This window comes from Alligator mississippiensis, chromosome 10 (genome assembly GCF_030867095.1).
Source record: "Alligator mississippiensis isolate rAllMis1 chromosome 10, rAllMis1, whole genome shotgun sequence".
In the NCBI taxonomy this organism is placed as follows: domain Eukaryota; kingdom Metazoa; phylum Chordata; order Crocodylia; family Alligatoridae; genus Alligator; species Alligator mississippiensis.
Window position 1 is genome coordinate 1,873,832 of NC_081833.1, and position 12,639 is coordinate 1,886,470.

Here is a 12,639-nt window from a genome sequence, read left to right on the forward strand (position 1 = left end):
TAAAAACCAACACCTCTCCTCCTGTAAACACGGCGACTTTGGCAGAGCTGTGAATGGGCAACTCCACAATGCCGTTTTTACAGGAACTTTTAAAGTGCCACGGAAGAGAGACGCCTGGATTCATCTTAAAATGTCACAGAAAAGAGGCCGCTGCCCGGTAAATGGGACAAACGCACTGGATGGGAAAGAGAAGAACAGCCCACGCTCAGGTGGCAGGACCGTCCGCCGGCCCCCGTCCTACCTGTCCCCGCTGTGACGCTGCTCGCTCCAGGTCCCATACTGGCTGTCGGCTTCTTGGACCAGCGCGTCTGTGTCCTTTGCCTCGGGGGGCTGTCTGCCAAAACACTGCTTCAGCTGATCCTGAAACACAATAAAACAGAGACGCCGTGTTATTCCTTTACCAGCCTGGTTAAACAGTTTACCGAGTTAATTGATGAGAGCGAGTCTCAGACCCCCGGGGCTGAACTGTGCCCCTGTACAGACAAGGAAAACTACTGTCGTTCAAACCTACGACCGCGGGTCTGGATGAAACGAACGCTTCGTGGGCAAATCATAGGGGCGCGAGGCAGGCACCAATGACCTTGTCTGAATAACTCCAGGATACGTGGCGACAGCTAGCGCATCTTCATATCTAATGAGTTAGGAAGCAAGGTGGGGGCACGGCCACGTGAATGCTGCAGGAGACGCTCGGCTTCCCGGAGCCGGGAGCAGGAACAGCACAGCCGGGCCCTGCCTCATCCTCTCAAGGGAAGCATTTGGGTTTTTGGAAGAGTCGAATTCTCCTGCCTAGCAACGGCCCCGCCGGCACGCGCGCCGCGCCTCGCCCCGCTTCTGTTTATAAGGCAGCAGAATCACTTGCTGCAGCTGCATTTCACCCACCTCCGGGTTTGCGCAGCAGCATCGTGATTAGGTCAACAGAAATGTGCAGAGCCCAGAAAATGCTCTTTGTTAATGAACTGCTGCTGCAAAGCCAAAAGCAGGAGCTGAAAGCTCACAGGGCAGGTCCCCACAATAAAGGCCCATTGTTCTTGCCAAATACATTTTTGGGGCATACCTGCCAAGTCCCAAAGATTTCTCCTATTCTGACTATTTTAATAGGCAACGTCAGACATCCCATTTCTTTGTCAGCGTTCCTTTTAAAACTCGGCTGCTATTTTATTAGTACTGGGAAGTTGCTTCATAAATCCACAAAAGCCTTTAAAGTTAGCAAAAAACGTGCAGGGGACAGCCTCACGTAGCAATGGACTGGCTTCAGCCCCTGCCCTCCAGTCCTATCTGTCCCGGGAAGCAGGTTACGTGGTTTCCTAGCTGAAGCGTGCTCCGTTATCGTGCACAACACGCGCGGTGCCGGACGTGAAACGGCACTTCCGGACGAGCCTCCACGAGTCTCTCCGGCCACTTGTTGTCCTTCCGTGCCTGCGCCAGCCTGCAGGGTCAAGCCATCGCACGCCGACGCGCCGCGTCTCTGTTGCGAGTCCCGTCTGGCCGCCGAGCGCACGGGAAGAGAACGGTGCACGCGGTTCGTGTTCAATGACGGGGTCGTGGGAGTGGTGGCAATGCTGCCTCCTAACCCCAGTCACCATTTACGGTTCCCTCCAACATTTGATCATCAGAGAGACTCGAAACGAAGAGACGCGGCCATCCTGCTCCTCCTCCATTACCGAAGGAAGCGCCCTAGAGCAGAGCTGCGCGTTTCGTCTGGTTTAGCTTTTTGATATTCAACCAATGGGGCTTCCACCGCTTCCACACCCACAGGGTCTATCTGTTATGTTGTAAGATACCGTCATTTCAATCATGTACGGCCTGGTGACACAGCAACAGGTTGGTGGGGTGCCAGGTGGGACTCGGGGCTGGTTTCCTTTCTGACCGGTTGGTGCCGGCAGCAAGATGAAGAGAAGGCGCGCGCTCGAACGCAGGAACCCCAGGGTAGGAAGAGACACGATGAGCAACAAGGAGAAGATGAGCCAAAGATATGGCTGCAATATAGGGCCTTGAATAATCTGGACTAGGTCAAATGAGGGAAGGAAGAAAACATCTTTTAAGAAGGAAATGACACCGGGATACAGCAGCATCCACCCAAGTCACGGGTACCCCGAACGCAGGCGCGATTCCCCCGGGGCGCAGGCAGGAAGACGGAGAAGGACTCTGCTACAGCTGCTGCAGGCACGTCCACCCACTCAACAAACATTTTTAGAACAACAGTGTGGATGAGCGTGTCTTAAAGTGTGCAATAAGCTGTAGGGAAGGCAGAACAGATTCCCACTAATAAGTTAATGCCTGGTGGCCCTGCGTGGAGCAGGTCTTTGTGAGATCTTGGGCCCGAAAGCTTGCAAATAAAGCTCTGTTTTTGCAAATATCTAGCTGGTCTAATAACGGATACCACCTCTGCCCCGGGTTCGGATTCCTCCCGAGGCAAATGCCTTTCTTTCCAACTTCGAAGCAAGTTTAGCACCAGTGAGAGGCGATGGGAAGGCGTCAGAGCGACGGCACCAGAGCCCAGAGGTTGCTCCGACCGCAGAACTAAGCACAGGACACGGCAGGGGAAGGTTTCCCAGCGATGACCCAGCTTGAGCCGAAGGATCATTCACATTGAGCACCTGTTCTCTCTCAAGAAACTGCCAGTGAAGTTACTGATTAGTGCCAGGCACAGCGCTGGGAGCTGTACGGGGGATAGCTGTCCCTCGTGCGCCGGATGGAGGCCTTCTCACTCGTTTCATGCAGGCCAGCCAAGACCCGGACGATGGCAAGGACTTTCAGTGACCACAAATCACCAAGCGCGACAGCCTCTCTCCGCTACGACCAGCCTCCAAGAAACGCTGATTTGTCTCACTTCGGAAGCTGGCTGCTGAACAACCGGCAAGCACTCCTCCTACTTCCTAACACGCTCAGCAACCTTTACTTGTTAAATTTTTTTTTTATAGATAACTGAACTTTTATGCGGATGAATGGAGCACTGGTTCACTTCATGGGAATAAGTGGTACTGTAGCCACTAATGTTCCCCGAGGACATTTTAAAGCATCCTAGGTATACACGATGAGAGGAGGGGAGAGCTTTACTACCGATTGTAAGACAGCGACGTACGCAGAAGCCCAGAAGGGAAAAGCTGATATGGGAATCCAAAGCGAACCGCAAACCTCTAGCTCGCTCCCACCAAAATGTCGTCCACGGCTTCGATCGGCACTACAGGGATCAATGCAGAGAAAATGACCAGCGGCTGTAACCCAAACTCTGTGGTTAAAAAGTAACTCATCCCAGGACGTACTTGCATGCAAGCTGTACGCTCAGGCCTTCGCACGCGAACTGCTCTGCACCTGCGAAGGGCCAAAAGTCTCTTGTGGAAGTCGCTGGAAGCCACGTTACGGCACGAACGCAGCAGGCGTAATTAGGGGCAGGGCTGATGAGCCGTTCTCTGCTCAGCAACCTCTCCCAAAGCTCTCATTTTGACCGGACTTCAGCTCCGGTCATGACTGATCACCCACAGTCAGTGGGGCAGCCCGAGGAGGAAGCCCAGGTCTCCTACGCATGCTCTGGTACCCCGCACTACGGGCTGCACTCTTGGGATGTTGCTGCCTTGGAGCAGTGCTGGGCACGCGCCCGAGGCAGAGCTGCCTGGCATGTTTCCCGATCTGGAGTGCAAGGAGGAGGAGGTGTGCCGTGTTTGCTGCGGCACGTCCTAGCGCAGGCCAGAGACAGGACAGACATGCCCGAAGGAGACTTGTGCCTCGAGATCCTTTCGAGGGTGCTGTGGGGCACCATGCAACGTCACCGCTCTTCGGCACATGATTCACAAGATAATCCCGGAGATCTCAAACAGGAATGCATGGCGTTATCCGACCTGTTGTGGACTTTGAGTTCTCTGCAGCAAAAGAATTGATCTATTAGTTTGCTATAGTAAAAAAAAAGAGTGAAAACTAAGGGGGTTTTTTCTGAGGGGCCTAACCAGGGGTGCCTTCAGTCTAAAAGGGCTGAGAGCCGCTGCATTAAACAGACTCGGGGTTGGGCTCCCAGGTCCACGTTGTTCTCTTTGCACACCTAAGGAACAAAATGGAGATCTGCTCTGACTAGCTGAGCATTATCCCAGCACAATTACGATCAGATCCTGTTCTCAATAGCAGCGCAGCACGAAGGTATTAAGGTAAAACATGAATCCGAGTAAAGCCAAGGTATATAATGGAGTGAATTACCAAGGTAGCAGTATGTATAACACTGAATATCCTTGCCTTTCTGCATTCTGTCCCTGACCTTTCCTTTTTACATAATTGGCTCGTGAAGCTAGCAAGCTGATGCAGGGTTGCTGGCTGTAGCCATGTTAGTCTAAGGACATAGGCAGGCAAGGGTTTTAGGCACTAATGTAGACAAACAGGGAGGGAATGGAAATGAATCCTTTCAGAACAAAAGAAATGGGTGGTACTGGTTGCAAGCACCCTGGCCTTGCACGAGGCGTGCACGCTCCCCGCTCTCGCACGCTACGCCAGCCCGCAGCGCTGCGGTGCCTTGCGTTTCGTAGTGGGGCTGAGTCACCCATTGAAGCTAGATGGTTACTGAAATTAGGCATCACATGCAGACATGTTGGTTCCCTCTTGCATTCCTCATGCCAAATGACAGCTCCAAACGTACACATTTCCTCTTGTGGGGGCGATGCTCATTTCCATGGCTGTTACCTTCAGCATGTAAAACCGGCAGAAGCGGATCACTGTGGGATTTCCTGGCTGTGCTGTTCAGACCTACACTAGCAAATCTTACAGCAAAAGGTCCGTGGGCATGCCGTGGCGCTCGCCAACTGCGCTCAAACGTGGCTGCCTCTGCCAGTGCGGCATCCTCGCGGCCTCGTGCTGCGCCGGCAAGAGCCCCGTGGGCAAACCAGGCAAGCATCGCAGTGTGCCAGAGGGCCCTGTTCTCGCACTGCCTTGGGGGAACACTTTGCACTGCGTTATGGCATACCACCGCTCCTGAAAGCAATTCCAGGTTTCGGGAGTCAAATATCCCACAAGCTCCTCTTTTGCTTTTTGGTGCCGGTTTCCTGCTCCCTGCCCCTACAGCCGTGCAACGCCACCCAGACCAGCACAGCTCTTGTGCGACCTCGGCGCCTGGGCCTGCAGGGAGGGCACCGAAGCGTGGACGCTACAGCGTGGATGTTACAGGGCAGGGGCAGGTCTGGGCCCAGGAAAGAAGCTGCACGGCTGACACGGGGTCTTGCCGAGAACCTGCAATGACCGGGGGGCTGCAGATCTTAGCAAGCCAAGGGGAAACATCTTTCCCCGGCTGGCGTCGGGGACGTGGCAATACCAACCGTGACATGCCCTGTGCTATGCCACGTCATGAAGCCAAGTAGCTGGCAATTGGGCAGCAGCAAGGAAAGCCTGAAGCATCACTTGTGCAGGCACGACGGGCCGAGGGAGACGTTTTATCACTAGGCTGCATCTCACCACGTCCAAGGTGCCGGTTGCTAATGCTGCGTGTTGTTTCACGTAATACCTGGGCACCCAGGGAGGACACGCCGCCGCCCGGCAGAAGGGTTTCGAGTACTCTGCTGAGAAGCCAGTTATCAGTTCTGCTCAAGACCCATTTACCTGGGGAAAGACGCACAAGCATTCGCTGACAGCTTGCCAGCCAGATAGCAGGTTACTTCATAATTAATGCACACGCTGTAATTGGCTGGTTTCTGTTCGTTTCCTTTAATGAGCAGGGCTACTGCTTGGGGGAATTTACACTTCTAGTACAAGGAAAAGAACATGAATTCTTGCTTTCTCCAAGCAGCGCTATAGCGCGCGGTAACACGTGGATCTCCTCACAGAAAGATGCTGAGCCCTCTGGGCTAAGCCACGGGTCAGCACAGGCGCATTCGAAAACTCACGCAGTTCAGCAACCAGCTCGTCGCGGACGGCCAGCAAGTGCTCTGCTTGGGCATCTCAACTCTGTGGCCTCAGCACCTCTCAGATAAATCACGCAGACGCATCTCCAGGTTTCAAGTCTCCGTTGTGCCACGCGGAAAGCGATCTGGAGTTTGCCACCTTCTGTTCGGTGGAGAATCTGTGGGCAGAGGGATCTTCCGACTTGTTCCTCTCTCCAGGAAAAGCTATATTACCTATGCCCCGTTTCCCGTCCCAAAACGGACGCGCTCGATTCTCTCTCTACCACCATCGGGAAGCGAGTGTGCTTGCACACAAGTGCTGTCCATGCACAGAGCATCCTTCATCTCAGAGCACCTCTCTTTATCCTTCACAGAGCATCTCCCTCGTGCAACAACGATGCTGTGTGCAGCAGCATCTGCGACTAGTTTCAGACCTCAGGCTCACACTGCACGTGGAAACCTCCTTCGGTAGGAGTTCACGTGTCACACGTTTTCTTCCCGACCAATTAATCTCTTCTCTTCCTCTTCCTGCAGGCAAACTAACTCACTTCCTCAGTAGTGCCACGACAAACTGCCCGTCGTTCTGGTCTGACCTTTGGAGGGGGTCTGCACAGCTGCCCGTGGAACAAGCCTTCAGGAGCCGGCCCCGGGAATATTAAATAACCAGGACCTCCCGCAAGACCTAAAAAGAGCAGCGTGACCCGCACGCTCCGAGACCTCGCAGCTGCCTGCTCACATGTCGGTGTCTCGTCTCCATAACATTGCAACCAGTGTCGATATGGAACAAAGTCGGAAGAAGATACTACTATTTAAAGCATTTTAGATCATGATCCCACAGCGGTCCTACCAGCCAGGCCCAACTACTGAGACGCTCGCTTTCCAGAGGCTGAAGAAGTCCGCGGTCCCCACGCGCAGGTCGGCACGTGCCCGTCAAATGAAACGTTTCCTGCACCAATTTTTGCAGTCTCCCCGCAGCCTAAAAGAGGCTAAACTGCTGCTTGTGGGCTCAGCTCCCTGCCACCCCTTGCGAAGCGCACAACCTGCAGCAAGGCAATCCACCTCTCTGCTCCTGGGTTTGACCAGCTGACAAATGATCATAATGATAATATGATAAAATGATGATAATATGAAACCTCCGCTGCCAAGTCCTCTGAAAGGCACCAGCACCAATGCAAAGTGTTATTCTGACTTCCCTCCCCGCTTCTCCTGCTGGCTCGGCTAGCCTTCTTCGTGATGCTTGCTATGTAATTTCTTTAATCCCACTCCCGCATGGCAGACTAAAACCCTTGTGTAATCAATACGCGGAGACCGTTTATCGCCTCACACCACTTTCTGCACAAAACCAGGCCGAGTTCGCAAGGAGAGCTGCATTTGTACCGAGAGCCACAGCCGGAGGATACGGGAGTCTTATCAGCAGACAGTGCGATTGCACAGATGTTTACATGATAACCGGTGGTGAAGCTATCATGGGAGTCCTGATAAGGAGCCTATCTTGCATCATAACACGCTACACAGGCCTCCCCGACGCAGGCACAAGAACCATCTTTGCTAATAAAGTTTCTCCTGCAAAGAGTGGATGTAGAGAGCTTTCCAAAGTGAACCAAGCCATTGTATACACGTCATTTATCTTACAGGCATACTTCTTCCTGCTGAAACGAGTGTGCACCAGCTTTCAGACCCCTGAAGGACACTGTTTGCTGGTTTCAAACAGACAAAGAATGAAAAAGCACTGAGTGTACAGCCTGCCTCTGCTTACAAATATGAGGACATGCCAAACAGAAACCTTTCTGGAACAACGGGATTGCCATGGCAGGTACTGGGGTTTGGCGTTTTTTCCATTTTATAGATTGAGGAATACGAGTGCTTTAAAGACGTGCAGGGCATGTGTGCACTGATTTCACAACTGACCTCCAAAGTGCAGCAAGGGGAGATAAATGAGACCGGTCCGATAAGCACTGATAGGTTTATCCTACTGATGGGGAAGCAACATCCTCCAGCTACGGCCCGTGCTCTCCGGACAGAGCGCAGTAAATGCCTTCTCTCCGACTGCCCTGTCCCAGGTGCTGGCATTCACTTCGCAGAAGGCCAGAGGCTGAACGGCTCAGGAAACAAAATGGGAAACTCGAAAGGTAAAAGGAGACAGGAAGGGAGTGCATCCACTGTTTAAGAGGAGCCCTGCGTACGGAGGATGCTAATTTTCCTGAAAAAAAAACTGCTGGAAGGAAAAACAGGCCCAGTCATTCGTAGGTTAAAGGTAGAAACAGGCATCACTTTGCATTGCCTTTGTGCAGCCACAAAGGATTTTTGCTGTCACTTTTTGCCGCCCCTGAGACGTCCACACCTTGTCGTGCTACGACGTGGCTGCAACAAAAGACAGTAATAAATTGTGCCACTTTATTGCGGTGGGAATCTATCTGCTTCATGGTGGGAGAGGGCAGACGCGCTCCTACTACCCGGCCAGGTGCTCCCTGGGCGTGAGGAGCCCGGTGGTCCCGCGCGCCCCAGGAAGGAGCACCTGGCCAGCCTCCCCCCTTGCAGAGACACCCCCAGAGACTGCTCTGAAACCATCTCTGGAAGGGGAGAAAGCAGAGATACTCCATCGCAGCCCGGGAGCTCGAGCTGTCCGTCACATTAACAGGCCAGCGCGCGTTTGCCACCTTGGGTCAACGCGGCAGGTAAGTAATGCAAAAGACTAAACCCACAACGCGGCAGGAAGGCGCACTGGAGAGACAGTCTCCTATCCCCAAGCAAGCGAACTGGCTGCCTTCGCTGCAAGGAAAAGAAAAGATCTTGAAACCTGAGTCAATAAGCACACTGCACACCCATGGCAAGCATGAGCCCGTATATGTTCATCATCTACTCCCAACAAATGTAACTTTTCAAATGAAAGGGTTGTTTCCTCATTCCACTGCCAAACGGCACGTAAAGCCCATCGCAGAAGGAAAGAGCATACGCACGCTTGCTCCGAGTCAGAACAATTACCATTACAAATAAGACTCGTGGGGTGTAAATAGCACTGGCCAAAAGGGTTTCCTGCATTTACGCTGCTGATACAAGACCAGATCCATCGACACTGAGAGAACAGCGCCATGCTTTCTAAACGGAGCAGAACAGCAGTTATCAACCTGAGAGATGCAAGCAAGGACGCTCTTGTCCTTCCCGATTCTTGTAACAGAGAAGCCAAGCCCACGCTTCAGAAAGGAGAACTGAGGACTGCAGACAGCACCTGTGGAGGGAGGTAGGTAGGTAGGTCAGGTGCAGGTAGATGCACCTTGTGATGGAGAGAGAAGTGAAAGGGCAAAGGAGACCACCGGCGAGGGGTCTCGCCTCTCTTCTAGACACAAGTGGAATGAGTGTGAACGAAGGATTTCTCTGATCGACAGGTCAGCTAGCCAAGAAAAATTGCTCCGGCCACCCACCTTTGAAACAGCCTCTCGCAAAGTCAGCAGTCAACTCTAATCACTGGAGTCAGACACTAATTAGACTCATTTTCCCGAGGTTTATTTTTAGCTCCTTGGGTTCTCAAAAATAAAAATAAAAAGGCAAGAAAATCATCTCAAAATTCAAGTGAAATAAAGCAAGAAGACTGGTCATCAGAAATTCTTGTATTGGTTTCTAGTTCTGACATCAAGCCTCTTCTAATGCATCTACCTAGAAATACTGGTTTTGGCACGAGTCCATAAGTGATAATCACTGTAATTTCCAATCCCTGAAAGTGGTGCCCATAAGAGTTGTACTCCAGACACGAAACACGATCTTCGTGGGTGCCACCCTTTCCCAAAAGGCAATGGTCACCGTACAGAAATAGCCCTCACTAAACATCCCGCACCCCAACCCCCCGGCTGCACTGATGTAGGAGAGCGTCCCGGCAGGGGTGACGGACGGAGATGATTCTCGATTGAGACAGATCTCATGAGTCAGATCTGCACAGTGAGCTGCAAAAATAATCTTTGACTGCAGAAGGGACCGAGACACGGTAAGCAGCCAAAGTGACACCCACAACATGCTGTACTAAGCAAAAATTAAAAACAAAATCCACTAGCAATAAAATTAATGGAAGCAATTAAGTGCACAATGGAACAGGCTTTCTGTCATCTGTGCAGACAGGAACAACTCAATCTGCCTCCTTCCGACTGGAATTATAGGCACAAACCAAAATGCTGATGACAAGTCCTTGGAAAGCCTTTTTTTAAAGAAGTTGACTGTTGCACACTGGCAAAAGCTACCGTTGCTGGCTAGTCCGGGTGTATTCAGAAAACCCATGCACAAGGTGTAGTGTCGCTACCGGGACTGTGGTGGACCAACAAACCCTGCTTTAGCGCAGGCGACAAGCGGGGTGTCTCACACCAATGCAAGAAACTACTTTGATTCTGCATTTGTTTCTTTGATTTCCAAGACTGAGAAAGGGCAAAGAACTAGAGGAAGCACGAAAGAAAATACCACAAAATTGTGTGCGACTACCCAGGAACCTAGAAGAAGGTGGCGGTTTCATTAAACTACATTCTCCACCCATGAATCAGGCTGTGAGCATATGGCATAAGCAGAGCAGCCTATCTATGCCGCAGGATCCATATACGGCCTCAGCCGTTCAAAATGTCCTAATGGATGTGCAGAACGAGCTGGCGCACACAACTACAAGTGAGGTTGAGATGGAGAGAACGAGAGCAGACAGTATTCATAGTTTAAAACTTCTCCCACTGCTGATTGCGTGCTGCCGAGCTCTCAGTCTTTGACAGCTAATTTATTCTAGACAAGAGCTCATGACTGGAATGAATGAGCACGGCAATTATTTATTGTGCTCAGAAAGGATGTTATGGATCATTTTTCCAGCATTTACATACATACTTACAAAGTCCTGCCTCCTGATGTCACATTACTACTGCAAAACACTACACGCCGCAGGGGAGGAAAGTCAGACCGGTAACTAGATTTGTTGATGAAACAATTATTCTTGAAAACAAGAGTTTTGTGCATCCTGTACCTGACTGAGACTGGCATTTCATAGCAGTGCAGCAGGAATTCATTCCTCCAGGAGCTTCCTGCTCGTGCAAATCAAGAACTGGATAGTTAATGACGGATACTGTGATGCATAAAAAAAACAAATGCAGTGGCACATAACATTATTTAATGTATTACTAGCTACTTATACATCACTGCCTCATATGCATTTCCTCACCAGCAGTCTAAATGTGCACCTAAAACAGTCCTAATTTGTGCACTTTCATGGCTGACTGCACCTCCCTCAGCATTTGCGTAAGCCGGACGCGGTGCAATTAGCCACTGTCAAACAGGCATGCTTGGGATCTCAAGAATCACAGTCCAAACACCAACTCTCGCTTTTGGCAGGAAGCACTCGAAATCCTTCATCTGCTCCTAAAAAGGGTTTGCTCTGGCCACCCTACGCAGACAGACACCCGTGACTCTTCCAGAAAGATGCGCCAACGCTTCCGCGACCCACCGAGTAGCATCTCTCTTTGTTACTGCACCCTGAGCCTCGGTGAGGAAAGCCAGAGAAGGATGGTAGAACGGGCCCCTGGAGTTTAATTAATAATGAAAACTAATTGTAATTTTGGACCAGTAACAAAACTATTAATTCACATACCAGAAATCCAGCTGACACCATATAAAAAGAGATGGGACTTAAAAACCTATATTAGAGATTACAGTAATTCTGTACCTGCCTCCTAAGCATACGTGCAGCAGGTGGAAAGTCAAACTCTCACCAAGTCAGCAAGTCTATATTTATGCTCACTATCTGACGGGTTATTTATACCGTATTTATTATATATACTATTTTACTATATTTATTATATATACTCACTATTTGACGGGTTAGTGCTGTCCACAAGAAATGTGTCATCATTTAACACCACAGCTGCAACTTTCCTTAAGACCAGGCAAGAAAAGCCACTCATGAGATGTTTCAAAGCAGTGGCTGCTTTCGTGTGACATCCCCAAAAGCATGCAAGTCCCCACCCTCCGTCTCCACCCTCCCGACGCTGGAGAAGCCGAGGAAGGATTCCCAGAACTGTGGCTATTCTCGCTGACCTCATCAATGACAGCATTGTAACGGCTTCCATCACACTGGAGAGACAGGAAGGCTCTCTCTGTGTTTTCAAATCCTGGAAGCATTTCACAAGCCACAGAGAACAAATGTAGAAAGTAGAACTGCAGCGCCCTTTTTTATCCTGAAGGCACATTATTCATCTTCGAGAGATGGCAAACCCAGTAGACAAGACACCGGAAAACAGATAAAGGATTTAGTAGCATGATAAAAAAAAAAAAATGTAATTTTAAACAGAACTGCAAGCTATGAAATCTCAGACCTGCTCAGCCTCCTATTCAGCAAGTCACTGAATTGTCACACGGACTGTCTCTGCTGCCACCGGGAAAGCCGCGTGGAGCGAGCACAGATCCGTTGCAGACGGTAAAATTTCACTACGGCTCGGCAGGGGACTTGAGACAGGTGGGAAACTTGAGAGAACCAGCAGTTTTCACATGGCAAACGGGAACAATTGCCACTTCAGGAGCGCCTTCGGGAACGTGCCCGTATGAAAACGTCCCCATGTTTCAACGGCTCGGGCGGCAGGCAGGTAGATTTAAATTTAACACGTTGGTGACAAACTACTCCAAAGTCTGAACCCACAGACCACTAGATTTGAACACCCCTGAAACTATAAACAGTTAATTCTGCCCTGTGCAACTGAAGAGCTACCGAGCCCCACGGTGTAAAACATCCTGAAAAATGATAATCTCACCCGGTACACTTCCAGTGTTGCTACGCAAC

The 12,639-nt window shown here is 50.8% G+C and overlaps 1 protein-coding gene across 4 annotated transcripts in view; it reads right to left on the bottom strand.

The window, feature by feature from the left end:
- KIAA1671 (KIAA1671 ortholog) overlaps positions 1 to 12,639 on the bottom strand; it is a 115,178-nt gene that overhangs the window by 17,789 nt on the left and 84,750 nt on the right. For all 4 annotated transcript variants that reach the window (XM_014594789.3, XM_059713332.1, XM_059713333.1 and 1 more), the window contains one exon: positions 242 to 360. In XM_014594789.3, coding sequence (XP_014450275.3) covers positions 242 to 360 — 119 coding nt within the window. The remainder of the gene's footprint in view (positions 1 to 241; positions 361 to 12,639) is intronic.